Source organism: Zosterops lateralis (genome assembly GCF_965231275.1).
Source record: "Zosterops lateralis genome assembly, chromosome: W".
In the NCBI taxonomy this organism is placed as follows: domain Eukaryota; kingdom Metazoa; phylum Chordata; class Aves; order Passeriformes; family Zosteropidae; genus Zosterops; species Zosterops lateralis.
This window is the reverse complement of record NC_139801.1, coordinates 11,641,757-11,667,620: the sequence shown is the minus strand read 5'-3', so window position 1 is coordinate 11,667,620 and position 25,864 is coordinate 11,641,757. Positions and strand designations below refer to the sequence as shown.

At 44.3% G+C, this 25,864-nt stretch overlaps 1 protein-coding gene across 3 annotated transcripts in view; it reads left to right on the top strand.

Moving 5' to 3' along the window:
* Positions 1–24,385, top strand: part of LOC310922145 (muscleblind-like protein 3) — a 109,867-nt gene extending 85,482 nt beyond the window's left edge. For 2 of the 3 annotated variants that reach the window (XM_083882546.1, XM_083882547.1), the window contains exons 4-9: positions 3,534–3,734; positions 5,171–5,407; positions 14,747–14,897; positions 19,604–19,698; positions 21,133–21,206; positions 23,132–24,385. In XM_083882546.1, coding sequence (XP_083738672.1) covers positions 3,534–3,734; positions 5,171–5,407; positions 14,747–14,897; positions 19,604–19,698; positions 21,133–21,189 — 741 coding nt within the window. In that variant the 3' untranslated portion in view covers positions 21,190–21,206; positions 23,132–24,385. The remainder of the gene's footprint in view (positions 1–3,533; positions 3,735–5,170; positions 5,408–14,746; positions 14,898–19,603; positions 19,699–21,132; positions 21,207–23,131) is intronic. The other variant, XR_014592305.1, reaches the window with a different exon arrangement.
* The last annotated feature ends 1,479 nt before the right edge of the window (positions 24,386–25,864 follow it).

Sequence of the window (25,864 nt, the reverse complement as noted above, 5' to 3'; positions counted from 1 at the left end):
GTTGGAGTCAGCTGTCCTCTGTCCCCTCCCAACTCCTTGTGCTGCTCCCCATAGTCAACTCGCTGGTTGGGTGGGGTGAGAGGCAGAAAAGCCCTTGACCCTATGTAAGCACTGCTCAGAAACAACAAAAACATCCCTGAATTATCTACACTGTTTCCAATACAAATCAAAACTGCAGCTCTACACCAGCTACTGTGGAGAAAATTAACTGTATCCCAGCCAAAAGCAGCACAGCTGTCAAGAGGTGGACAGGAGGCATGTTGAGGATAGGCTGTTTGGAGTAAAAATTACATTTGAGTTCTGTCTGCAAGGAGGAAATTTGCTCACATTCCCTGAGGACACGAGGGACCTGCACAGACGTAGAGGAAAGAATTGACTGGCAGCATCCCTATTACTGGTACTGATGCATGAGCCAGACTGGATTTCCCAATCCAAGACAGGCAGCTGGGTCTGGCAGTGAGCACAGCCCATCTTTTCCCCTCATCAGCCACAATAAATACAGGGTTCCGTGGTGCCAGCTCACAAAGGCGCAGTTCTTGGAGTGCTTCACGCACTCCAGACTTAAAACCCCAGCTCTTGTAGGTTTAATATGTTGAGTGAGGTCTGCTTGTTCCCTGTCTGCGCACCCACTTGGCTGCAAACGTCAGCCCCAGCCTGCGGGCAGGGTGTGGAGCACAACTATCACTTCCAGTCAGGGAAGAAGGCACATGGTGCAGGCAGGCAGGAGTGCTTGTGAAACCTTGGGGGCACGGAAAGGGGAAAAAACAGCAGCAGCAATAAAACCTCATCCTGCTCCTACAAGCATCACTCTGCAGGTCTCCAGGATCGCAAGTGGATTGTACTACTCAGTTGTTCCTCATGCACATCTTTTCTCCACTCGCTTCAGCTTCTGTTTGAATCCATTAGCCCTTGCTGATTGCTCCCAGTGAGAAGAGGGGCTGCTTTTGAGGGAGATGGGGGATTGTGTTTCAGGGAGCAAGTTCTGCTTCCACCTTTGGAGTGGACCCCTTTCACTCTTTGGTGAAGAGGCTGGTATATAATCTCTTAGTGAATGTTTCAGGTGAATTCACTCAGTGTGAAGTGTTGCAATCCCCCAGCATTCCCAGTCTGCACAAATCCCTCCTTCAGCAGTGGGAGGAACATCTTCCCTTTGTCTCAGAAACCAGCGAGGTCCTTGGCCTGGCTGCTGGCTGTGTTTGAACTCAACCAGGAGAATCTTGCTTTAAAGGATCTCCTGGCATTTTGGAGCAATGTTTGTGCCACACCTGCTCAGTCAGAATACTTCTGCTGTATTAGGTGCTGAAAAACATAGGGTAGGTTTGCCCACACATTTGTACAAGCCACATGTACTGCAAGGTTTGGGCTACTATGGGTACATAAAACAAATGCTGACAACATGTCAGGCCCCACTATAACCTGTGCAGACTGGCCAGGTGGAAGAAGCTCCTTAAAATAGCATTTATGGTGCAAATGGTGACGGAAGTTCAGCAGATACCATTGTAATTACTGGTACTCGCACAAAAGAAAACAGTCTAATAGATGCGGCCTTCTCACTAAAGTGTTCAGGGAGTCACAGCTTTGAAAATTCTAAAGAGCTTTTTTTTAGCAGCAAAAGGTGTAAAATGTCTGGGAGCCACAGAGAATTGAAAGAGAAAAGAAAAATTATTTAATAAAGGGATGTGGATTGGGGGATCTCTGGCTTTTAGTGGCTGAAGTCTTCCAACAGCTGAAGCAGTGGTTGACTAAGGCTCACAAGAAGGAAAATTGGAAATCCCTCCCAGAAAGAGAATTATTTGGTTCTGCTACACTTAAAGCATCTAGCACCACTGATGCAGGAAGCTGTCTCCTCACTGAGGAGGAGAAAATGAGATATATTCTGTCAACGATTCCCTTTCCCATTGGCTCAGGAGCTGCTTGCTGTCACTGCCCTTAGGAAGGGGCACTGTTGAGCTAAAGCTGGGTTAGGATAGTTGGCTGGGGTTACTGTGGTTTAACTGCTTCCACATCACAACAAGCAAAGTATGAAAGTACCAGGATGAAGATGCTGTTGAGAAATACACTGTCCATATGTGGTTTCTTTTAGAAGTTCACAGGACTAGAAGTACCAAAACAAAAGAAAGGAGAGAATTATGTGTATGGCCAAAAAACTGCCCCAGACCCTTGTGTAAGCACACTTGTATTTATTGCCAAGTAGAGGCTGTAGCTCCTAAGGATGATATCACAGACACCTGCTAATGTGAGCAGCTTTAACTGGAACCCAGAGTTCACAGTGGAGCAGGTGACAGGAGGGAAAATAGAAATGATTGCAAGTTTTAGCCTGCTTTCCCTGAGGGGTGCTTGAGCCCCTGCTACAGGAGCAGGAGTGCTGCCATGCATGCTCTCATCTTCAGTGGGGGCAGGTGGAGTTTTTCATCAGCTGAAATTGGTTTCATTCTCAAGAATACTTTGGATCTGGTACTTTAAAACCTCACAAACTCCCTGGCTATAGGGGCTAGTCCCAGACTTTAAACTGAGCATCTGCTTAGGCGCCTTGTGCTCACCTGCTTGCCAGCACAGCAGCTCCTTTTCCAGATGAATGCTGCTGGGGCAGCCCAGGTCAGGGAAGTGCTTCTGCCCCCCAGCACTGAAGCTCTGCTGCACTCAGAGGACCTGCCCAATGCAATGTAGGGACCTGAAGCGGTAGAGATCTTTATGGCCTGTTGTTCTGTCCCAAAGAGAACGTGGCTCCTTGTAGCACAGGTGGGGTCTTGGACCTCACACTAGTCTACCTGAGCCATCTCATCTGGTACACTATCATTGCTATTCCAAGCCCAAGACTCACCTGCTCTTGCCAAAGCTATGAGATCTGGCATGTGACAATAACAAGTTTGGTGTCCTCTTGTTGCCATTCACATGGAGCACAGGCTTAGATCCTTCTGCAAAATGGCTTTTGCCTGGAGTCTGTTGACACTCTGAAACCAACCCCAGATGTGCAGGATGCCTGACCAACTGAACATACTGCAGTAGAGACCTCACCTGACTGAATGATGCCTTTGGTCTAACCTGAGGTCCACTGGCCATGCTAACATGGAGCTCAGGATGGGCTGATGGTGGATGCAGCAGTGCAGCTAATGGGGTTACCTGCTTCCAGGTCCTGAAGCTACAGTTTACCTTGGAGTCTCTCTACAGCATTGCAGTGTAGGCATAAAGAAGCTGAGATGTTTATTTGGGAATGAGAAGTCTGTTTAATTTGGGCCTGCCCTAATTGCTGGCATGAAATCGTTAATTGTGTCATTAAACTATAAAGATCATCGATATGCTTTGATTTGACAAATAAAGATGCCTTGTATTCAGGATGAGTCACAAATCTGTGAGTCAAGAGAAGCAAATGGATCACAAATAAATGGCAATAAATGAATAGATTGGAGAGCACAGCATTTTGATGTGGCTAATCAAATTGTCTAAAAGGATTGAAGTGTGATGCAAGGCTTTGATGGGTAATCCAAGACAGGGCTTTTTAACTAATACTTTGTTTTTCCTCTTTCTGTACACAGACAACATTTCCTGTGACTCCATCACTTGCAACAAGCCCCACAATGGCTTTTAGTCCCTACCTGAGTCATGTTTCTCCTGGGATGGGCTTAGTTCCTGCAGAGCTTTTACCAAATACTCCTGTCCTGGTTTCTGGAAATCCTACCGTTACAGTACCGGGAGGCTCTGCTGGGCAGAAACTGATTCGTACGGATAAACTGGAGGTATTTGGACATCTGATACAATACTGCTGACAGGGATGAACAGGACATGTGGTCCCAGCTGTTGCTCTCTGCTAAAATGACCTGATGCAGCACAGTACAGAGTTTAACTTGCAGCTTTCGTAGCACAGGGCTGTTGCTCTCTGCCAGAGCAGACGCTCTTGTGGTGCCTTTTCCCAAATCCTTGGAAATTTGTGAAAACTCACTCTTCTGGTATCAGTGGATATTAGAGCAGGTTTAGGATTGATTTTTTGTATGTGATCCGCCATGCTTAAAAAAACCCAAAAAAACCAAGTAGATGGTGTGCCCTTAAACTTTGTTGGGTGGGAGATGTTTTGGAGGCAACAGACATTTCCTTTTTCTAGAGATGGGCTTATCGAGCTTTTAGAGAAAGCTTTAAGCATTACACTGATGGGAGTGGTGAGTGTGGGGTGTTGGAAAGACGTCTCTCCCTCCCCAGTTGGCTGGACATGCTGGGACTTATTGGTGGAGAAGTTGTAAATGTCTTTCAAACCCTAAGCAGAGACTCTGCAGGAGATAAGGGCTGAGAACCTGAATTCAGAGGCCCCTGCAGGTGTAAATTATAACACAGGAAGATAGCAGAGAAAGGTATAATTTCAAAACACTTTATTTTGTGTTATGTACTTTATCTTGCCTTACTGACGTCTCACCTTTCCCCACACTCAGTCTGATTGCACACTGGTACATGAGCTATACCACTTGCTGTATAATTCAACAACTTCTCTCAGTTCCTCAGACAAGAAACCTTGCGGGCTTTTCGTGAAACCTTTTCCTCTGCCTCTGATGCTTCAGTGGTCATAACTTACGAGGATCTGTGAGATCCTAGTACAACTAGTAATTTTGGCAACACCTTCAAACACATTGCTGTGTAATCAAATGTGCTGTCACGTAATGCCATGGTCGGGGTTTTATTGCGAAGGGCAGGGAGGCTATTTATGTGAAAGAGGTACCTCATGTTTAAGAAAAAGTACTTGTTGCAAATAGCAGTAGCATGTAACATTTAGAATTAAGTGTCCTACCCAAGAGTGTGCTCCATAACAAATATATAACCCAGATGAGACACAAATCGCAGAGTTATTAACATTAAGCTTTAGAGGCAGGGGAGGAATCCTGAGCTGCAAAGGTTTTGTCAAAATTACATTGATTTTCTGGGGTCACTTTCCATTCTGCACAAATTCTGTACCTAACTTGCATTTGTTGATTGGCCTTATTAACCTTGTGGTTTTTTTCATCCCCTGAAGCAGTTGTGAGTAGCACCAGTTGCCCCTGTGTCTGTTGATATATGTGCTACCCCAGATGAGCATGGATTTAGAACATACACATGGTTTAATGTGGCCAACCAAACTGATATTCTATGTTGAAAATACTGAATGAAAAGTAACTTGATGTTCTGCTCAACAATGTGACTTTCTTTTAAGGTTTGTCGAGAGTTTCAGCGTGGAAATTGCACACGTGGTGAGAATGATTGCCGCTATGCTCACCCTATAGATGTTGCAATGATAGACACAAATGAAAATACTGTTACAGTTTGCATGGATTACATCAAAGGTCGATGCTCTAGGGAGAAATGCAAGTACTTTCATCCCCCTGCACACCTGCAAGCCAAAATCAAGGCAGCTCAACACCAGGTGAACCAGACAGCTGCAGCTGCAATGGTAAGTAGAGCTCTTCTCAAGCTGCATTTCCATTGCTAAGAGATTCCACGTGTCATATGTGTCATTTGTGGAAAAGTAGAGAGCTTTGTAAATGGCTGACTACAGAGCTGAGAGCATGTGCAAAATGCATCCCATCTCTTCATCCTGTCTCTGTGCTCATCACAGCATGAAGCCCCCAGTGGCACAGCACATCTCACCAGGTAGGGACATGGTGCCCAGCCCTGTGATTTGCTGACATGACATTGTGATGTGACATGAATGCAGGTATAGCGTGACCCAACACCTTCCCTGGCTGAGTCATAGGGGTCAGTTCAGCTTTCTCAATACACAATATATCCTTTTTAGGGAGATCCTGGCCTGTTCTCTGCAAAAAGTAGATGATATCAGTTGCTTGAGCTTAGCAAACTTGTGTCCGATACCTTTGTCAAAACTTAGTGAAATTACAAGACATGAAACAAGGGTGACTTCCTGACCTGTTTGATGCTTTGGACCTGGTAGAGATGGTCCCACCTGCATTTTATTTTGAATTGTGACTACTTATATCTAGAGTTCTGAACATGAGTCAAGGAAGACTCACTAGGTGACTCCTAGCTGGTGTAAATGTTTGCCATTTTGTTGAGTTTGGTTTAATGAGACCTGTTAATTCCAGAGATGAGAGAGCTGGGAAGGGAAGAAGAGGCCCAGGGGATCCTACCCATGTGCATAAATTCCTGATGTGGGAGGTAAAGAAGGTTGAGGAAAACTCTTCCCTGTGGTGCCCAATGAAAAGATAAGAAGCAATGGGCACAAATTGAAATTCAGGACATTCCCTTTAAACATAAGGAAAAATTTATTTACCAAAGAAAGGTCTAACACTGCAACAGGATTCTCCATCCTAGTAGATACTGAGAACCTGCCTGAATGGAGTCTTAAGCAAGCTGCTGTAGTTGACCCTGTTTTTGAGCAGGATGTTGGTCTAGCTGATCTCTAGCGGTCCCTTCCATCTCTTATATGATTTCTTAAATTTTTTTAAAATTAATATTAAAAAGACTCTTGCCTCCTCTTTGATTTAGAATTAAGGCCACTAAAATTTTTCTAAATACCTTTTTCTTTTTTTTAAGATAGTAAAGGAGGTTGCTTTTAACTCACAATGAAATTTAATGCAGAGCCAGGGCAGTTCTATAAATTAAACAAGTGCCCTCCTTGTAGCATCAATATTACCTGGAATCTAATTTGAACAATTAATTTATATTGCAGTGTTTATTTGTCCTGCAGAATTTATTTATTAGTTTTCTTACTGTTTTTATTGTTGTTGAAATAAGAGTCCAGGTCTGTCGAAAAATAACCTTCTGAAATGAAACTTGTGTTTTTCACAATTCAATCTTTACTTTTTCACTAATTATCTAGGACACTGCTACTCTAACCAAAGCCAATGCATGTTTTATTCATCCAGCTGAGTTGTCTTAAAAATGTAATTAACCCTATTTGTATGCTGTTAACTAGAACCTTTAAAATATTTATTGATGGCTTGTTGCATCACCCCTGCTACCAAAACAGCCTACATTATTCATTGACTTTTCAGGGTTTGATGCATTTACTGTACCTGTTGAGGTGTAAGACTTTATTAAAGGGAAGAAAGGTGCTCCATTTTCTTGGAGTGAAAAACAGATGCCAGGCTACAGGTCTGTATTCTAAAACAGATTTGGAATGACTTCAAATCTATATTCAGCATTTCTGAGGGACCCAATCCTGCAGTTACTTGATGTGCACAAGTAGTAGCTTTACTCACTCCTGCTTGGCTGAAGTCAGTGCAGCACTGGATGAACTGGGTAAAGCTTGGTCCCCAGTTCAGGACAGCACTTTAACATGTTCTTGAAGCTCCCTCCTTTTCCAGTGGTCCTTTCCTGTCCATAAGTGTTCTGCTGGCCTCTGCATGATGTGTAGCTGCAGCATGAGGGCTGGAGCCCAGTGCCAGTCCCTGTGCAAGTGCTGATCCCTGAGCACTCCTGCCCTGCTGTGCCAGCCGATGTGACAAAGCTCCAAAGCACGTGTCCTGTGATGACATTTCTTTACTTTTAAAACTTACCGAGGCAAAATAACTGACTTGCCACTAGGCCAGGTAATTACCCAGCCAGCCCATGTTGTGCATGCCTCGTCTCTTTAATATATTGTATAATGCATTCACTTTTTCATTTTTTTTCTCTTCGCCTTCCCAAATTCTTGCTCTCTCTTGACACACCTCTGCTTGCTGTTTTTGTTACTGTGCTTGATCCTCCTCCCTGGCCCATTGCCATCATGTGCTCGCTGCCTGCTAATTAAGACTCAGACAGCTGTCAGATCACTGAAGCGACCGCTTGAGGCAACCTTTGACCTGGTACTTGGACCTTTCACCTTCTCGCTTTGCATGTAACCATCTTAGTTTGCATGAAAGCCTTCTGCTCTTTGTCTGTGGTGTTAGTGCCTGGGGAGACTGCCCATCCCAGCCAGAAATGTTCAGTGTGCGTTCAGACATGCCAATCCTGTGCCCCACACACCGTCCATTAATGTCTGAGCTTAGCCTCCTGAAGCTTGGATGTGTTTTGGAGACAGTGAATAATCTTGGGGAGAGGTAGCTCTGACTTTTGAAGTGTTTTTCCAAACATTGGCAGCTTTGGAGTCACAAGATGCAATGTTTGAGGGAGAATTTGAGAATTTAGTTCATTAGGTCTGCAGTGTGCTCTAAATGCCAGAGGACTGTGTGGTTGCAGGACAGATCCAGTCACTTTTCTTTGTATTCTCAACATCACAGCCTTGCCTGGCTGTGCCATGCTGGTAACTGTCCTGAACAGGAGTGTTCTGTGTAATGAGCACAACTGAAATTTAGTGGGAAGAGGGCTAAACAGCATCCTTGGTGATCTGTGATGGGAACTAAAGCAGATGCAGTGTGGGACTTGGCTCATGCAGTGGGTAAGCTGGGGAGATGGCTGTCCCTTCAGCTGGCTCTGTCTGTGGTTCATCCCCCATTCCCCAGTGGGACAGTGTGTCAGCAAAGGGACCTCACTCTGGGTGCCTTTTGCTTCAGTCTCAAGTATGGGATCTGCTCCCCAAGCTTCTGCCTGCAAACTATCTTCATATCTTTGATTGTTTTATGACTCTCAAATAATACGTTTTATTTGGATTTATGATGCTCATAGTGAAGCAAAAGCCATCCTCACAGTGCTGTCAGTCCTGGCTCCATAGAAGACAGCTCCTTCCTGTTCTCCCAAATAATAAGGGATACAATACATTTTAAAAGAAAGAGCTCCTGTTGCCCAGCTATAGCAGGGAGAGGGAAGAGTGGGCACAGAGGAGCTGTGAAACCATCAAGCTGATGTTGCGTCTCATTCCCAGAGCTAGGGAGGAGAAGCTAATCTGCTCCACTTCCTCTCCAAAGATGTGTTTTTGGGTTTAAGTAGTCAAGAGGCTTCCTTATCAGAGTATTAGGCAGCAGCAGTAAGAAGCCTTGCTAGAGCCCAGCTTCTGCCAGCAGTGGTGGAATGATGCTGAGAATGACGTCGCAGCCTCTCACTTCCTCTGCTCATGGGTGACACAGACACAGCCCCAAAGCCAGCGCAGGCAGGACCTTGCCAGCAGCACAGTGCCTTGCTGCCCTCTCCAAGAGCCACCACTCTGAGGAGACACGGTCTGGCAGAGGATGGGAGAGCCCATAACTACTCCCCAACTGGACAAATCCTACGAAAGAAACTACTTGTACAAGTCTTCCTGCTCTGACACATCGAAAGGTTCGCAGCCACTGGTTGGAATGTCACCTCCTCTGAACCCTTCATGAGTGATAAGAGCATGTATGATCTTCAGAGGAAACTGCTTGCTTTGCTTCTGCTACTTGCCAGGGAACAGGTGCTACCTCTGCCCTCTCTCAGATCATTCTGTGTTTGTCATGCCTGGCAGCAGACCCAGCCCCTCTTTGCTGAGTGCAGAAGGGTGAAAGTGTGATCCTGTCACAGGAGATAGAAATCTGAGGGGAACTTTGAGGTGCAATTAAATTGTTTGTTGCAAAGATTTAATCCAGTTCTTGTCTTGCAAAAAATAACAAGAGGTTTGTTAATCATCACGTGGGAAATTCTGACTTTGGCATGCAGTATGTTTTTATCTGTCAGTCTTGCTGAAGAATTGCTTTCCATGCCATGCAGAGAAGTGGCACAAGCCTCTGTTCAGATGCTCATTCAAGCAGGAATGTGGCTTTTCCAGCCCAAAAATGGGAGGCTGCCTGGAATTTAATTAGTGGAAATTGTTCATTTGGATCAGTGCAGGACTATCACATGGAAACTGAATTAACCCTTTCACTGGTGTAGATGGCCAGATCCTGTTGCAAAGGTTATGTACCCATGTGTGCACACAAACACACAGGAAAAAAACAAAGTCAGACAAAGTTACTGTCCAGAACTGCTGCTGTATTTGTGGTGGTCAGAGCTTGTCAAGAGGGAAAGCACAAGCAGCTGGATGAGGTAAACTCATCAAGTAAGTTCTTTGCTACAAGGGTTTAAGTCTAATTCCTCTGCTGCAGTGGGGAGACACTGCCTACAGAATTTGGTGGTGAGGAGTCTGTTGCCTTTTGTATATTCTGCTTGTGGGATTCCTTCAGAACCAGGACATGGTGCAAGAAAGAAATGTTGTATCCCCTCGAGCTGCTACAATTCCTGCAGGTCCTGAGTGATACAAAAATTGTAGCCTGTGTCAAATGAGACACGTTAGTTTGATCCTGTGTCCCTGGTAGATCCCGATGCAGAAGCTGTATTGACCCAGCTTCTTCATGTGCAATTTTAGATGCCTCTTTAAGGCAATATAGATGGACCTTTCAGTGAGCGTGCTCCTGGCCTGAGGCTCTTACCTCAGCACACAGGCTGGAGAAGGGCTGAAGCCAGATCATTCTGTCTCCTTTGGGCCCTCCTACACCTTGGTATGAAAAATAAGATCGGTTGGCAACAGGAGGAGCACATCTTCATGTATCCTGTGTGAACACTACTCCAGTTGCTGGAGTGGAGAGGTGACCCACAGGGCTGGGTCAAACCAGAAGCAGATCAAGATGAGTTCCTAGCTCCCCTGCCCACAGAGCCCACGTGGGAGAGCTGTAAAGTGAGGGAAACCCTTAAAATAAATGGGAAGCTGGATGGGAGCAAACGCAGATCCAGCCACTATGATTAATGCTACGTTCTCCAGTTTATTTCATCTAAAATGGCAGGTTATATACACTTCTATATAGTTTACAGTTACAGTTACATTCTCATTGGCACACAGCACAGGGAAAAATGCAAACAAACATTGTTTAACTTGTACTTAAGGTGGCTAAAGTGTTCACACTAATAACTATACTCATTAACCTCTAGAAAACCCACTGTCCCTCATTAACACCTTAATATCTAATTTCTAACTGCACCACAGGCTTCACAGGCCTTAATCTGGGGCCCAGGCTGGGGTAGCTCAAATTTCAATCCAAATATAAATCATGCCCTCGCTCTCTGCAAAATTCTGCTATAGAGCTGGAGTTCAGGTGGCACAGGAGCTGCTGCAGAGTGCTTGTTTCTTTAGAACACTCTGGAAATATTGCATTTATTTGTGTTTCTCCACCTGTCTGCTGTTGAAGGAGCAACAGTGAGGCTGCCATAGCTCCTTTCTTTCCCTTGCTCCCATGGAGCTGTAGCAGGTTAGGAGGGAGGGTGATGCTGGAGAGGTGATGGGATAGTCTGATGTGTCTTGACATCCCTGAGGCCTGCTGGTGTCTGTATACTCCCTCTGACTGCAGTGCTGGGCTTGTGAATTGTCCTGTGGTGTGTGGGGACATCACAGCAAGGTCTCAAAGCCTTCAGCTGTTCTGCTTTTGGCACTACCATTGTGGGGTTTGGAGTGGTGACAGCCTTTGGCCAAGAAGCAGGGAGTCAAAAGTCCATTATGTGCCTGGCACAGTTGCTTTGCTATAATTACTACATTCTTCTTCTGAGGCAGATTTTGGAAGTGTCTGAAAAGCATTATTTAGCAATCGGGTACCATAAGGAGCCTGAATTTAAGTAGCAAGTTCTTCAATCACTGTAAAGCTGTAAAACCTCTGTGATGTACATGAAACTACTCCAGACTCTGTAAGCCACAGATCTGGCCTGGAGGAATGTTCACATAGCCATCATTGAATAGACAAGTTGTAGATAACAGGCAGATTTAACACAGATACCAATGAAAGCTTACCTAGAAATGAAAACTCATACATCATCCTAAAATATGGATCTTAAGTAAAAGATTTTGGTATCTGTGTCTGAGAATATTGTCCCATCTTTGACTGCTATCTTTTGGTAGCAGCCAGAAGAAATCTGGGAAGATTAAATCCTAATGCTGAGGGTGGATGCCCACTAGCATAGGCAAAGGGTGTGTGCATGTCTGAGGGCAGTTTTGCAAATGCAATTTCTTCTAATTTTTTTTTTTTAATATTAAAACCACCCAAAAGCAACCATGTGAGTAGAAATAGGATGGAGTAATGTTTTTCCTGGAAGTATGTTGCTTAACATTTCTCAGATGAGCAGTCTCCTGTTGCAAATTAAAGTGAAACCTGTTTCTAGATGGCGACAAACTGTTGCAAGCTTTCACATTCTGTTGTGTGTTGATCTTCATAACGCTTTAAAATCTTTTTTGTGTCCTTTCTTCCGAGTGTTGTTTGTAGCTTTAACCCTTCATTAGCCAAACCTTCTCCATTACCTACCATTCATGACCTATTAAAATAAAAGTAGGAGTGATAGCCCTGTTTTTCAGCCATTACTTTGCTACATGATACAGACTAACAACTAGTAAGAAATGACCTGACTCTGCATGACTTCCACGTGCGCAAATCTCATCGATGTCAATGGGAGTGTTATGTGCAAAAGGACTGTGGAGCTGTCTTGGTTTAGAAAGACAGGGTGTCCGCCAGGGAAAGCTAGAGCTTCCCTTGGAATGGAGAATGTAAACCCCCTCCCTCCAAATTATTATAATTTTGCAATTAGGGGCTTTCAGGCAAAGATATGGGAATAGGAATAACAGTTCTTTACTAGTATGTATAACAAGGCAAACAAACAGCAATTACAGCATTAACAACAAAACAGAACCAAGAACCTTGAGGGCTTTGTTTCACAAAACCCAGGGCAGTTTGGTCTTGGTGCCCCTGCAGGACTTTGAGAGCACTGAGCTGGAATGGTGGAAAATCCCAGGCTGGTGAATGAGATAAATCAGAAGCTCTGTGGTGGTAGCTGGAACGGCAGGATGTCCCCAGCAGGGCAGGGGGGGTGTGGGGCCACCCTGTAGCAAAAAGAGCAGTGACGAAGAAGATGCGATGGCAGGACAGGGCTGGCTCAGCTCCAGCAGGGCAGGTGGAGGAGCTCACAATTCCTGGGCACACAAGCAGATGATGGTAGATTTCCCAGGACCGGACTTGGTGGTGACAGCAAACTCCTCTCACAGCAAGCAGCAGCCTGGCCATCCTCTCTCCAATGCCGAGAGCAAGAGAGCAAAGCTGCCCCCAACACTGTCCTTTACCTGCCCCAAAACTCTGTTATCTCCCACCTCCAAGAGAAACTCCCAGAGACCCAAAGAGGTGTAGCCAGGTGCTACAACTCCTCTCCTTTGGCCCCTTTGTTCTGCTTGAGTACCTATAAGTACCGAGTAGTTAGTTTCCTAGCAACTTATGGGAAAAATTCTATAAGTAAAAAAAAAAACCCAAATCTAACCCCCAACAGGGGCATAATTAAAAAGGACTCTTTTCTATCACAATGTGGAGAAAAAAAAAGTGGTTTCTTACTTGGGTACAATGAAAAGCTGTAAATCATTAGAAACATTCCTGTCTCTTAAGAACCTGACATACTACTTTGCTGTTGAGATATGCTTGGATGAATGATGAGTAACTCACTGAGAAAAGTTCCTGATTTGGCTTAATGCTTTTTACCAAGTCTGATCATGAAACAGGTTTGACGGGCTGGAAGAAGCCCAGTGGTGTGATAGAATAAAAAGAAGGGGTTTGTCAATGGCTTTTTCCATTGTTAATAATGAGTGAGCAGTATTTGACTGATGGAGGCCATCTTCTGTAAAGTGGGAGCTGGTCCAAATCTGCTGGTAGTGAGCTGTGCCTCTGGTGTGAGCAGTGGAGAATCAGGCCTCGTCTTGACCATGTTGCTCAGCCTCTCTACTAACAAGTAGAAATGCATTTTACTCTGAATGTAATGTTATGTTTGTGTAATATATGTTGCAAAATAATTCGTGCAAAAATTTAAAACTACAGCATTCGTGTGACTAAAGTCAGTGACAAGCGATTTGCATCAGGAAAGAGGGATTCACGAAGCAAGGATAAGCCATCTCCAAAAATGTTTATTCCAAAGGATTTTTCTGTCTGGCAAGGCCCCAGTGATATGCATTCGATATGCACCAACGATATGATAATATTCGTCGCCAAAGATGTTTATTCCAGAACAATAATTCCAGGAAGCTTTTTGTCAGACCTGGCAGCAAGGAAAGGAAAATAAATGAATATGCTGAAAGGATACGATCAACAAGAGGAGCAAGGAGACCTCACCCCACTCAGCCAAAAAAGTATAAAACGGGACCCTGCGAAACCAGGATTGGTGAACCATGGGGATTTGAAGCAATAGAGTTCAAATCTGGTTCACCCAGTGTTGATCGCCTGACTCAGCACTGCGTTGCTTGTGGCTTTTCCCAAAACTTATACTTTGAGTATTTAATAAATTCTCTTTAATTATTAAATTGGCTAATTCGTTTATAACAGTGTGTAACTGGCAACAGCTACAGCTTTACCATCTGGACACATGGGTTGGCTGCATAGTGTGCACGCTTCCACACATGCACACATACATGTAGGCAGGTGTTGAACCAGAGGCAAGCATCTGGTTTTTTTTCCCTGGCATTTGTTACTTATGCTAATCTTCTTGGGTTGTAAATTGTCATCTACTATATTTTTCCTGTTTGTTTTGGGGTTTTTAATGCTTGCTGCCTGCAACTGCTCTTTGTAGCATCCTGTCCAGGTGATCACCTATCCCCTTCCTTTTCCCAGTGCTTTTTTCTCCCTCTGTACCTAAGTCAGTCCTGCTGAAAAGTTCCTTAGCATCCCTCCTCTTTTTGTACTCTGCCCCTCCTCCTGGTGCATTTACTAACTGCTTACCTAGTGAAGCTGTTGTTTCACCTACTACTCCTACTGTGACTTAGCTGCTCTTCTCCTTCCTGTCTGGCTAAGTTGATAAGTTGCAGGTGATTTTGCAGCCAAGACACCCCCCCCCCCCTATAATTTATTGCATGCTTGACGCACATCTGGGCCTCTTTATTTACTCCACTTGTCTTTAATGACTCCCTTATCCACAGGCCCTGCCGCCTGGTGCACTTCAACCTTTACCAAAGAGGCCAGCACTTGAAAAAAACAATGGTGCCACCACAGTCTTTAACCCAAGCGTTTTCCACTACCAACAGGCTCTAGCCAACATGCAGTTGCAACAGCCAACATTCATCCCCACAGGTAAGTGTCTCCTTGCTTTCCTGCCATCATGGTTGTTTATTTTATGACCTTGGTGTTCAGCTAATGAGCAGTTTTGTAAGAGTCCTTAGCAAAAGAGTATTGGAGTGCAGTTTCATGTTAAAAATGGATGAAAAAGTAACATCTTTTGTTTGACTTTTTCCCCTTCACCTACTACAATTTAGAGCTTTTCACATGTAAAGATCCTTCTTAGCCCTTTTTGTGTGGTTTGGGGTGGTTTTTAAGCAGTCAAACTAAGAAAAATGTCTGCATGTTTCTTGAATTCATACTTTCTGGTTTTCCTCCTTATGGTTTAACTGGTTAAAAATTAATTCTTTGACTCTTGTGTAGTGCTCTTTTAGACTCATGTTAAAATGTCTTATAGACCTCTATGCCTGCTCTCTTGAGGCTATAGGCACCTCCCTGAGCTTGTTTCTCACTGACCTACATATTGCAGCAGCTATGATGTTTATAGAGGGAATGGTTAGTCTTTAGTAAATACAAATTATATAATCCCCTTTAAAGGCATATATTCCTCTTCCTTGTCTTTTACCCGATCAATACCCTAAGCTTTTTGAAAGCAATTTAACTCCCAGCTTTTATTGTACCTTTAAGGTCTCAGAGTTAAATTGAACGATGCAGTTCAGTAATTCTTATAGGACTGGAAATATTAATGTGGCAGATGTGACTGACTTCTGACTGGCCAATTAACTGCAGCCAAATGAAAAACAAAACCTGCTTGGAGTGGAAAGTATTATAAGTGGCTGAATTAGGAATATTCCAGAGTTGATAGCTCATATTTTAGTATCATTATTATCATTCAGAGCATCATAGGAAAATTAATGCCTGGTGTTTTTAATGTTTAATGCTGTATTTACTTGTCAGATGATATTTACAAAAATACACAGAGTGTTTCTCTGGGCTGAGCCCTGGAGGTGAACACACAGTAAACCTGCACTTTGGTGCTGTTGTTCTTTGGGATGAGGGGAAAAGCTTTAGAAACAATCCTGTCCTGAGAGCAAACTTTCTCAGGTGGAGTGTGGGTCCAGGGAGTGGGTACCTAAACCCTCTCCTTGTGTGGCCTTTCTGTTATGAGAGCCCTTGGAAACACTCCGAAATCAGCAGCTACTAAGATGTTCTTCCAGGGAAGTGGATTCTTATGCAGAAAGATGGAGTAGTAGCCTCTTACCTTGTGCTCTGCAAAGCATTGGAGGGGCTGGGCTGAACTGACCTTACCACAGCTCTGACAGATGCCAAGTGAAATACTTCTTCAGGAAACACGGACACCTTGGAGAATGCCAAGTCCCCCAGCTGGCTACACACTCTTCTTCCTCAAGGTTGCAGTTGCCAAAGTTGACATGAGGACACACATTTCTGATGGATCATCATAAATCAGCTGTACCCAGCACTTGCTGTGCTGTGGTGCCAGTCTCATGGCAATGAAATTATGTGCAGGGCTGATGCATAACAGGGCTGCTTACTGGCACCTGCTCTCATCTGAAGACATTAATGCTGAGCAGAGCAGAAAATTTCCAGTCAGAGGATGGATCTGTGATGAATTTATGTTACACATCAGACTGCAGATCTGGGCTTGGCTTTGGCAGTGCTCAGGAAGGGAAAGCAGAGAGGTGGCACGTTGAAGCTCTCACTGTGGGGAAGGGAAGCAAGCTGTTGCTTTTCTTAGTATCTCCTGTTCAGTTGTTCAGAGATCAGCATTGTGGGTTGCCATGGCAGGGGAGAGTCAGGCTGTCTCTTGAAAATGGCATCACCACTGCAATTTTTTCGAGTCCAGAAAAATAAGTGCCTCTTTCAGCTTAAACTAGAGACTTTGAATCACAGTCCCTGCTTGTGGGAGTAAATTGCTTTTGGAAAGTCAATTTTAACATGAATGTGACATTCTTCTAAGGGCAGTTTGTTTTCTGTTGACATGATCAGAAAGCAATCAGCATACCCAATACCCAAAAAATCCCAAACAACCCTGATTTCTGGGATCAGTCATATAATTTAATACCAAGGTGAGAGGAGTTTATTCTCTACTACCCAAGAATTAAAGAATTAATTTGGTTTGCTATGATCTCTTAAAAATGAGTTGAAACTATTGATGTACTAATATACAGATTCTGGTTGCATGTGCTTAAATACTGAATGCTGCAAAGAGAATACCTGCTTTTTAGTTAAAGTGATATCTAACACTGAAGCTTCACTAATGAAATATCCCTTTTGTTCATCTTTCCACGCTTCAATGCATGGTGTGCAGGGTCAGTTCTGTGCATGACACCCACTGCAAGCGTTGGTAGGTTTTTCTACACAAACTTCCCAACTTTTCCTAATCTGAAAGAGACTGCAAGTTAGTATGCATCAGTGAGAACCTGGGTGGCTGAGTGGTGTGACTGTCTATCCGCTGTCTTCTTTGAGGCTTAAATGGTTGTATCCCTTTTAATTTTTGTGCAGTGCAGTGTTTCATGTGACTTACAATAAGAGAATCCAAGGTGATGTGTTCCCACCTATGGGCCTGATATTTCTGAGTCTGAAAGATTTTTAGCCAGCTAGCAGCTACTAACTTTTTCCCAAGGAAAAAATTCTCAAGAAAGCTTCTTCTCAAAATAATCTTGGCAAACAACTATCTTTTCTTAAAATAGTTTTTCTCTAGGTAGTGTTTTGCTGGTTTTCTGTCTGGGAATCAAACCTAGGTTGCAGCAGTGAGAGCACCGAATCAACTTTAAGAAAAGATAGTTGTTTGCCAAGATTGTTTTGAGAAGCTTTCTTGAGAAATTTTTCCTTGGGAAAAAGTTAGTAGCTGCTAGCAGGCTAAAAATCTTTCAGACTCAGAAATATCAGGCCCACACCTACCCCTATTTAGTTCTGATTCAGAGATAAGACTGTCATTTAAATGTCTTTACAACCCATTTAAGTCATCTGACACAAGGAAATAGAAGTGGGAGGATCCTGTTGGTTTATTTTTGTTTTATTTTGTATCAAGCAACAGGCAGACTTAAGACTGGAGTTTTAGTTGTCCTTCTGAAGATATTTTAGGAGACTGATTTAACAAAGGTGCTAAGGAGGAACACATCTGGGGTCAGCCCCTCTGCCAGAGCAGGGTGCTGCTTGTACAGCAAGAGAAGCAGGATTTGGATCATGGACTGGCTGAAGAGTCATCTCGGTAGGGCAGTGTACCTCATGGGGCGGTACCACTGCAGGTGCACGTGGGATGCAGGGAGGCAGTGAGTACGTGCTCATTAGTGCTGCAGGGATCCACTGTTTAGGCTCAGCATCTGGGTCTTGATGAAACCTCTGCAGGCCTTTGAGGACCTTCCCCTCTGTCTACAGCTGCTGGGCACAGCAGGGCAGGTGAAAGCTGAGCTTTCATCCCCTAGCCAAGGTTATGCAAGACTACCAGCATACAGGTGTGTGCCTGCTTTAGCCAGAGGGAGAGAGGTAGGAGCCCTGAGGGGGGTGCAAGGATTTCCAAGAGCAGGTCTGGAAGCTCTGGCATGAATGGCTAAACACTCTACTCTTGAATCTGCCTATCTCTATAGTACAGGGAGGACACATTGCTTGCATGACAGGGAGCTGAGTCCCTCAAATACACCTCTGCCTGTAGGAAACCCCAACCCACACATTCCAACATCTCGTGGCTGGAGTGTGCCCAGCCACAGGCACATGCTCCTTCCCTGCTACGGCTGGCCATGGCTGGTGGGGTGGAGGGGAAGGCAAGTCTGCTTCCCCACTGCATGTTTGTGGGGATGGCTGGGCCTTCCTGTGGGTTCCTCGGCCCCACAAACTGCCCCCGGGTTTGGGGGATGTCCATGTGTGCACCAGGGCATCCCTTCCAGCACTGTGCTCTGCAGGATGTGCAGCTTCAGGAGGCTGCCAAGCTCCCTGCTGCCGTGTTGTCCTTTTGGATGCTCTTCCTGCAAATTGTAGCTGTTCAGATTCATTTGTGTATTTTTCCCCTCTCTGTCCTTTCCCCTCTGCATCCCCCCCACCCACCACTCTGCAAGAGGAGAGTTTTGCCAAATCCTATAGAATTAGGGTGTGAAGGAAGCATGCCGTATTTGTACGGAGAGAGCTCAGTCTGCCAGCCGCTCGTTTGCTGTGCCTCTAGCTCTGTCCTGTGCTGAAACATTGTCCCTGCTAGAGAGAGGCGAGAAAACCTGGTGAAAGGGCTGTGGCAGCCACTGCAAAGTGTATCATGTACCTCTGGTTGCTGGCAGGGACGGGGTGGGGAGGGAAGGGGACAAGCTTTCCCAGGCGGGTGGGAGGGTGCGCTTGCCAAAATGTCCCCACCCAAAGGAACATGCACTGGCTGTGTCTAACTCCCCACGGGTGCGAGCTGACGTGGGCTTTTGCTAGCACACCCATCCTCTCCCCCCTTTGGAAATTTGGCCCCCGGAGTCTAATACATCATTGTTCTGCTTATAAATGTACTGTGTTAAGAATGTTTTGGTTTTTTCCTTAATTATAATTGTAATTGGCTTTTCCCCTTCTCTCTTTATTTTTTTTCCCAATGCTGTCTTGCTTTGCACTGTGATTGCATGCTGCACCCCGATGTGTCCTTCATGACGATGTCACATGGCTTGTTACTGTGATTCCTGCCACGCCCCCAAATCCACCACATGTTGCCATGGTTACATAAAACCAACCAACCAAACAAAATATATATATGCTCCACCCTCCTGTATGTCGCTTCCATGGTTCCCTTCTGAAAGTGCCCATGATGCACGGTGCTACGCCCACCACTGTGTCTGCAGCAACAACTCCTGCCACCAGCGTCCCCTTCGCTGCAACAGCTACAGCCAATCAGGTTTGGCCCTTTCAATGGCTTTCTTTCACATGTTCAGATCTTGAGGACCGCATGAGGGCTGGATCCCATCCAGGGGTCGAGCGCTGTCCCGCCCAGCTCGGCGCAGACTGGGGCACGCAGAGGCAGTGTGTGCGTGTGCGTGTGGCTGGGGATCCGAGAGGGGCCGCTCCTGCCGCTGCGGGATGGGCGCCAGCCTGGCTGGAGCATAGGGATGGGCGATTGGCAGGGGCACAGGCTCTCCTCCAAAAACACACCTCCCCCCGGGGCCTCCGAAAACTGGTGCTGTGAATATCCCCCGTGCGGACAGTCACGCAAGACCTGCAGCACTTCTGCTTTCAGTCTCAAGCAGAAATACCACCCTGAGCATCCTTCCCTGTGGTATTTTGGCATGTCCTCTCTGGGCTGGAAAGTGGAAGTAGAGATACAAAGTGACCTCCCCCCACCACAAAATTGGACTCTAAAAACTACCAAAAAATCCCCAAACAACCAAAACCCAAAAATTGGGGGTGAGACTGTGAAGTGTAAAGTTTTTTTAATACCAGTAGCATGTCACCCATCCCTACAGAAAGGATTCTGGATGTGCAGTACGTGCAATTGTAGCACTGCCATAAGTGTACAGGATTCTATGCATGTCTGCTGAACCATAATTCTCTCCAAAACTTTCCTCTGAAGATACTGAGTATGATGGCTGCTTCTGCACCAGTCCTGAACTGTATATGCACAACCTGTCCTAGTGATGCTTCCTGATAATTTGGTGTGACACAACTTCTTCCAGTTAGACCAGAGGCATTTAAAACACTTTTTTTTTTTTTCCCCAGGACTAATTTTAGCATTTTTATTTGTCATGGTCTCAGGTTTAGAGCTATTGCAAAGAAACTGGGGTGTCACTTTGCTCTGTAGGAGGCTGTTAGCCATGCTGAATGCCAGTAATATTTCTGGGGGCATCCTCTACTCTTTTGTTTGTGTGAGGTCTTGAGGATTTCAGTAGGTTTTACCTGCATAAGTCCTAGGCAGTGTTTTACTGCTCGCAGTAGGAATCACCAGGCTTTTTCTGTGCTTTGTTGTTATTTTCAGGTAGAGCAGGTCTTACTCAGACTTGTATGGGTCATGAGAGGAAAGTAGAAATTCCTGTGCAGCATTGCTCTGTGGCTGTGTGAGTCCTGTTTCAGCCAGATAGTTTCAGGGCATTTCTGTTTTTCTTGTAGTCTATGGAGTCAAAATCCCAGTACAATCACCAGGTACTCCACAAGGCATCAGTAGTGGTGCAGCTACATTGTACTTAACATGTAGCAAAATAAAGACTTGGGAGTGGATCCTGTTTTATAAGACACTGATGTACATATTAACCTGATACTGAAGACAGAATTAACAGGCTGATCTCAAGGCAATGTTTTAATGTGTTGTGTTCTTTGTTTTGTTTTTTTTTTGCTGTAGATATCCCAGTTATCAGTAGATGAACTGAGTAGCAGCATGTTTGTTTCACAGATGTAGAAATTTCCGATAGAACAGTAAGTTCCTTTTTGGTATTTCTCTTTATGGTGAATTGATTTGTACGTGGGCACTGCATCCCCTAAACACGGGGCTGGCTCAGGCAGAGGGGCTGAGCCCAAGGACCCCACTGGCCTCATGCTCTGCCGACTCAACAGGAATTCAGCAACTGCAGTACAGACATGGACCAGCCCCGTGGTTTGTAATGAATTTCCTGTGTCTCAAGTACCTGTGTTGTAGTGTTCACTGCCTCCCTGTGCATCCCCCCAGTCCCATGGCTCTGTTTACAGGTTGCTCTTGCTCTGCACAGCTCCCAGCTGCTTGCAGATGCCTCAGGGATTTGCAGTGTTGATGGCAAAGACTGCTCTGGTAATGAGTCAGCTGAAAAGATGTAACTTCTCTTTTGCTGTTAGTGACATATTTCCTTTCCTGGGGTAAGCAGGATTGGGTCAACAGCAGCTGTTGTGCATCTGTAAGGCTGGCTTGGTCTGGGCAGAACTCTGCTGATCAGCTGCAGAGAAGGCCTGGCTCATGGTGGGTTGAAGACCAGAATGAATGTCATAAGCAACATAGTCTTCACCCCACCTGCAGATCCTGGGCTTCCCTAAGATGATAGTTTCCTCTGAGGGGAATGATGGAGGAATTTGAGAGTACTATTTCACAATCATAGCAGCAGTGTCATTTTTCCATTGCTTTTCTTTGTGAGTTTTAGCTGATGTTCATGAGCTAAAATCTCTGGGTAGTTTCAGTTCTTGACTGTTTTTTTACCCCAAGAGAGTAAAGAGGAGTTCAGCCAATTCAACAAGAGGTCACCAGATTTTCTCAAAGCAGCCATTTAGTATATGCAGATATGCAACCCATTTCTTCCTTAGGTCACATATTACAGGCAAGTCCTTAAATACTGGAAATTAATTTGGCAAGCAATTCTGTAATGGTATCTATTACCAATCAACAGAAGCTACTTTCTCAGTGGTGGCTCTTATCTCTGCTGACCTTAATTAAATTTCATATGTATACATGACCTGCTAACTGTGGCTGTGGACCCTGTTCATGAGGGGTGACACCAAGCTTATCCACATTAGTGAAAATGTTCAGCTTAGACTGTACTGCTGTTCCAAATGACAGACAGACGTGACACCTGACATGTTAACCCATTTCCATAGCATATGTAAACCAGCCTGTTCCACCCAATAAGGGATCATTTGATTGGAAGAGCTTAATCTTGAAGTCTGAGATTGTTTTCAGAATTTTTTCAGGAGACTTTCCCTGAGTGGGACTTTGGTAACTGAAACGCTGCTCTGACAGATGTTTTTCTTTTCCTCCATGGTTGAAGTAGTCCTGGTAGCCAGGCTGGTTGGTCTAGGTCTGCAGGAGATAAGTTGTTGGGTCCTTCAGTGGAGGATTTTCATGAGTACATCACAAAGAGGCAATTTTCTCCCAGAAGAGGGTCCCCTGAGCACAGGGTTTCTGTGTCTGTTTTATCTCTGGGCTCAGTTTGCCTTTGGCTTGTGACTCCTTAGGATCAGATTTAATGTGACTGTCTGAAAGAAACAAGAGCTAACACAGTTCAGGGATTCCTTTGGTGTAGGATCATCCAAAGCCCTCTCCTTAGCCACCCTCTACTTGGCATCCCATCCAAAAATCAAGACTATTATTTGTCCACCTCCCTCTTTCACTATTTGTCCTGTCATTGTGTGTGAAGTGCGTGGGAAAGAGAGTCGTAAGTGCAGATTTAAGAGAATGCCAAGTGTGTTATTGGCAATTTCTCCCTACATCAGAAAATTAATGGAATAAAATGTCTGTCTGCAACACACTAATGACAACCTCTTGGGCAACACATTGAGAATGTAAATATATTAGAATGACTTTTAAAATATAGATGTATTAACTTCTCACTATTTCTTTGTTTTTTTTTTTTTTTTTTTTTTTTTTCTTTCCCCTGCAGCAGACCATGTTGAAATTCTGAACAGTAAAATTATGGAGCACCAGGACTTCTTGGTGGGAAGCTGCGCATGGCCTTTCTGTATATATTCCCCTCTTCCCTCTATCATTCTCTACCACCTCTACAGTAAGCCTGTTGCAGCCTACATGTTAACCAAAAACCGATCAATGGGAATGTCAAAAAAAAAAAAAAGAAAAAAAAAAGCACTATAGAAGCAATTAACAAACAGTGCTCTGTTATATGAGATATACAAGTAGGAAATTATAATCGACTTTTATAACACATTACTTTAACACACTTAATCATTTTATGACTACCATCATGATAAGCGCATCTGCACAGCGGACTGTTGGTTTACTGTATACTATCGATGGATAAATGTTTGTCTTGTTTTTAAAATGTTATCTTACTGTTTTGTTTACATCATAGTCTATTGATTTGTTTTAAAGTGTACATCATTATCAAGTATACTCAATACCATTTTTTCATTATTGTTATGTCTTAAGTTTTCATATACTGTAGGTTTTATGGGGTTTTGTTTGTTTTTTACTAAAAATGTTATTGAGGGAAACAGAAATTATGTGCTTGAAAAGCATGACAGAATGTTCTGCCCTTTGCTGGATTTTGCTGTTAATGTCAGTGAAAGTTGCTTATGTTAAATGCTCCTTTTATAATTTAAAACTTGCCTTCAGATACTCTCCAAATTTTTAGTACAAGTGATGAGTGATGTGAAAGGATGACTATCATTTTAGTCCAGTTCAGAGTTCTTCTTTCAATCCAATGAGCTGATTCTGGAAACTTTTGGGAAAAAAAAAAAAAAAAAAAAAAAAAAAAAAAAAAAAAAAAAAACGCCCAGGCTCAGTAAGGGGACAGGAACAGTTTGCTCAGACAGGGGTAAGCATCAAGGGATTTCTGCAGCTCTGTTGTCCATTGAAGTGCATTCTCAGCTGTAAACGACGCACAATCTCTCTCGCTGTTCTCATGGTGCAGTCAAAACAAACAACAAAAAGGTGGTGGTGGAGTGAGACAGCTTCAGTTGGGCAAAAGCTCATTGCATTGGAGAGGAGTGGGTGCCAGCTGTTGGCTGGGGAGGGCCTCAGGCCATGACTCAACCGAGGCTGGGTAGCTTTGAGCCCTGGGGCTTGTCTCCACCAAGCATGCTGAAATATTTTTGCCTGAAATCTTATATGTCTCTTGGTTGAAATTTTGTCAGCATGCCCCATTTATTTAATCACCATTTTCCATAAGTGGGTGATTTACACCCACACCCCCCCCACCCCCCCCCCCCCCCGTGGCCCTGTAAAGCAAACACAGCAGTAACAAAGCAGCAAAAAGCTCATCACAATCTTTCTGCTCTAGATAAACATTTGTCTTAATGGAGATCCTGTCGGTCAGTGGGTTTATTTTGGCACTTTCTACTTGATCAAGAGCAATGTTTGCTGCACAACAAGGGCTAGTTCTCAATACCTCCTTTTCATACACACGAATAAAACCACTTCAGCCCGTGCACCTTGGACAGCCCTGCATGTCGTTATGCTGCGTTGCTGAACAATCTGGCTGCAGAAATGCATTTTGGTTGAGGATACCTCCAAATTCATCCCTGTCATAGCTCTACAGTATCATTGGCATTATGGGAGAGATGGATTTGCTGCTGTAAATCCACAAACTCCATACAAGGAAAAAGAGAATCACACCTAGAGGCCAGCTCACAGTGTCTGGAGGGGCAACCACCCCGAGCTCAGAGTGGTCCTGTAGAGTGCCAAATTCAGACAACCAGATTTTCTTCTCTTTTCCCAGTTCCTTGGCCTTGGTGAGATTTTCCTTGCCTCCTCTGCTGCAGTATGAGCACAGACAACCTTCTAGATCTGTATCTCCATGGGCCACAAGTGATGGAGGTGCACCTAGGGCGCAGCCTGTGCACCCCAGGGCAGGCTCTGACCATCTGCCCATGGAGACACTCATAGAACAAACCTTTGAGAAGCCCAGCTCAAGAAGGCCTTGAGGAATTATTTGTTCAATTCATCAGACTTTGAACCAAACCCTGATAGAAAGAGGGAAAAAAACATCCTCCCAAGACCTCCTTTATGGACCCTGAGTTTTGACAGTCTCTTGTATCCGTGGATGTTCCCCAGCCATCTGTGCTCACAAGTGGCAGGGTGGCCTGAAATCAGTGACTCTCTTTTGTATTGGTGACCACATACCTGTTCTTTTCACCACTGTGTTTCTGTTTCCTGAAACCATAACATTGTTAGTGGAAAAAGTGGATTTGAGTACTTCCTGTTTGAAATTATTTGTGTATCAAAAATGGATTTTGCACAACCTGTGCCAGTGCCTCAACAAAGAACAGAGCTGATCTTAAGCCAGAAAGGATGCATTCAAGCTTGTATGGCTTTATGAGTTCAAGGAGGTTGAAATTTTTTCAGTGCTAAATGGATTTTTGTATATCTTGAAACTTTGATGTAACCTCCTATTTTATTTATCGACTTAAACATCTGGCATAGATGTGCATAGAATGTAAGCCTAGAATACAGCTGTTTTCATGTCACATTTAAAGCACTGAAAAAAAAGGCATTTAAGGATTATTTTTATTAAAGAGGTCCAGAGGTCCAATGAGGGATGTTCAGGGTAGTTATATTAGGTGCCACAACAGTTTTTATATTGCTGGCAAATTTAGAGTTAATTTGTAAATGAGTTTAAGGAAAGAAAAGCTTGAAGCACTAAACTTCACCAAATTCA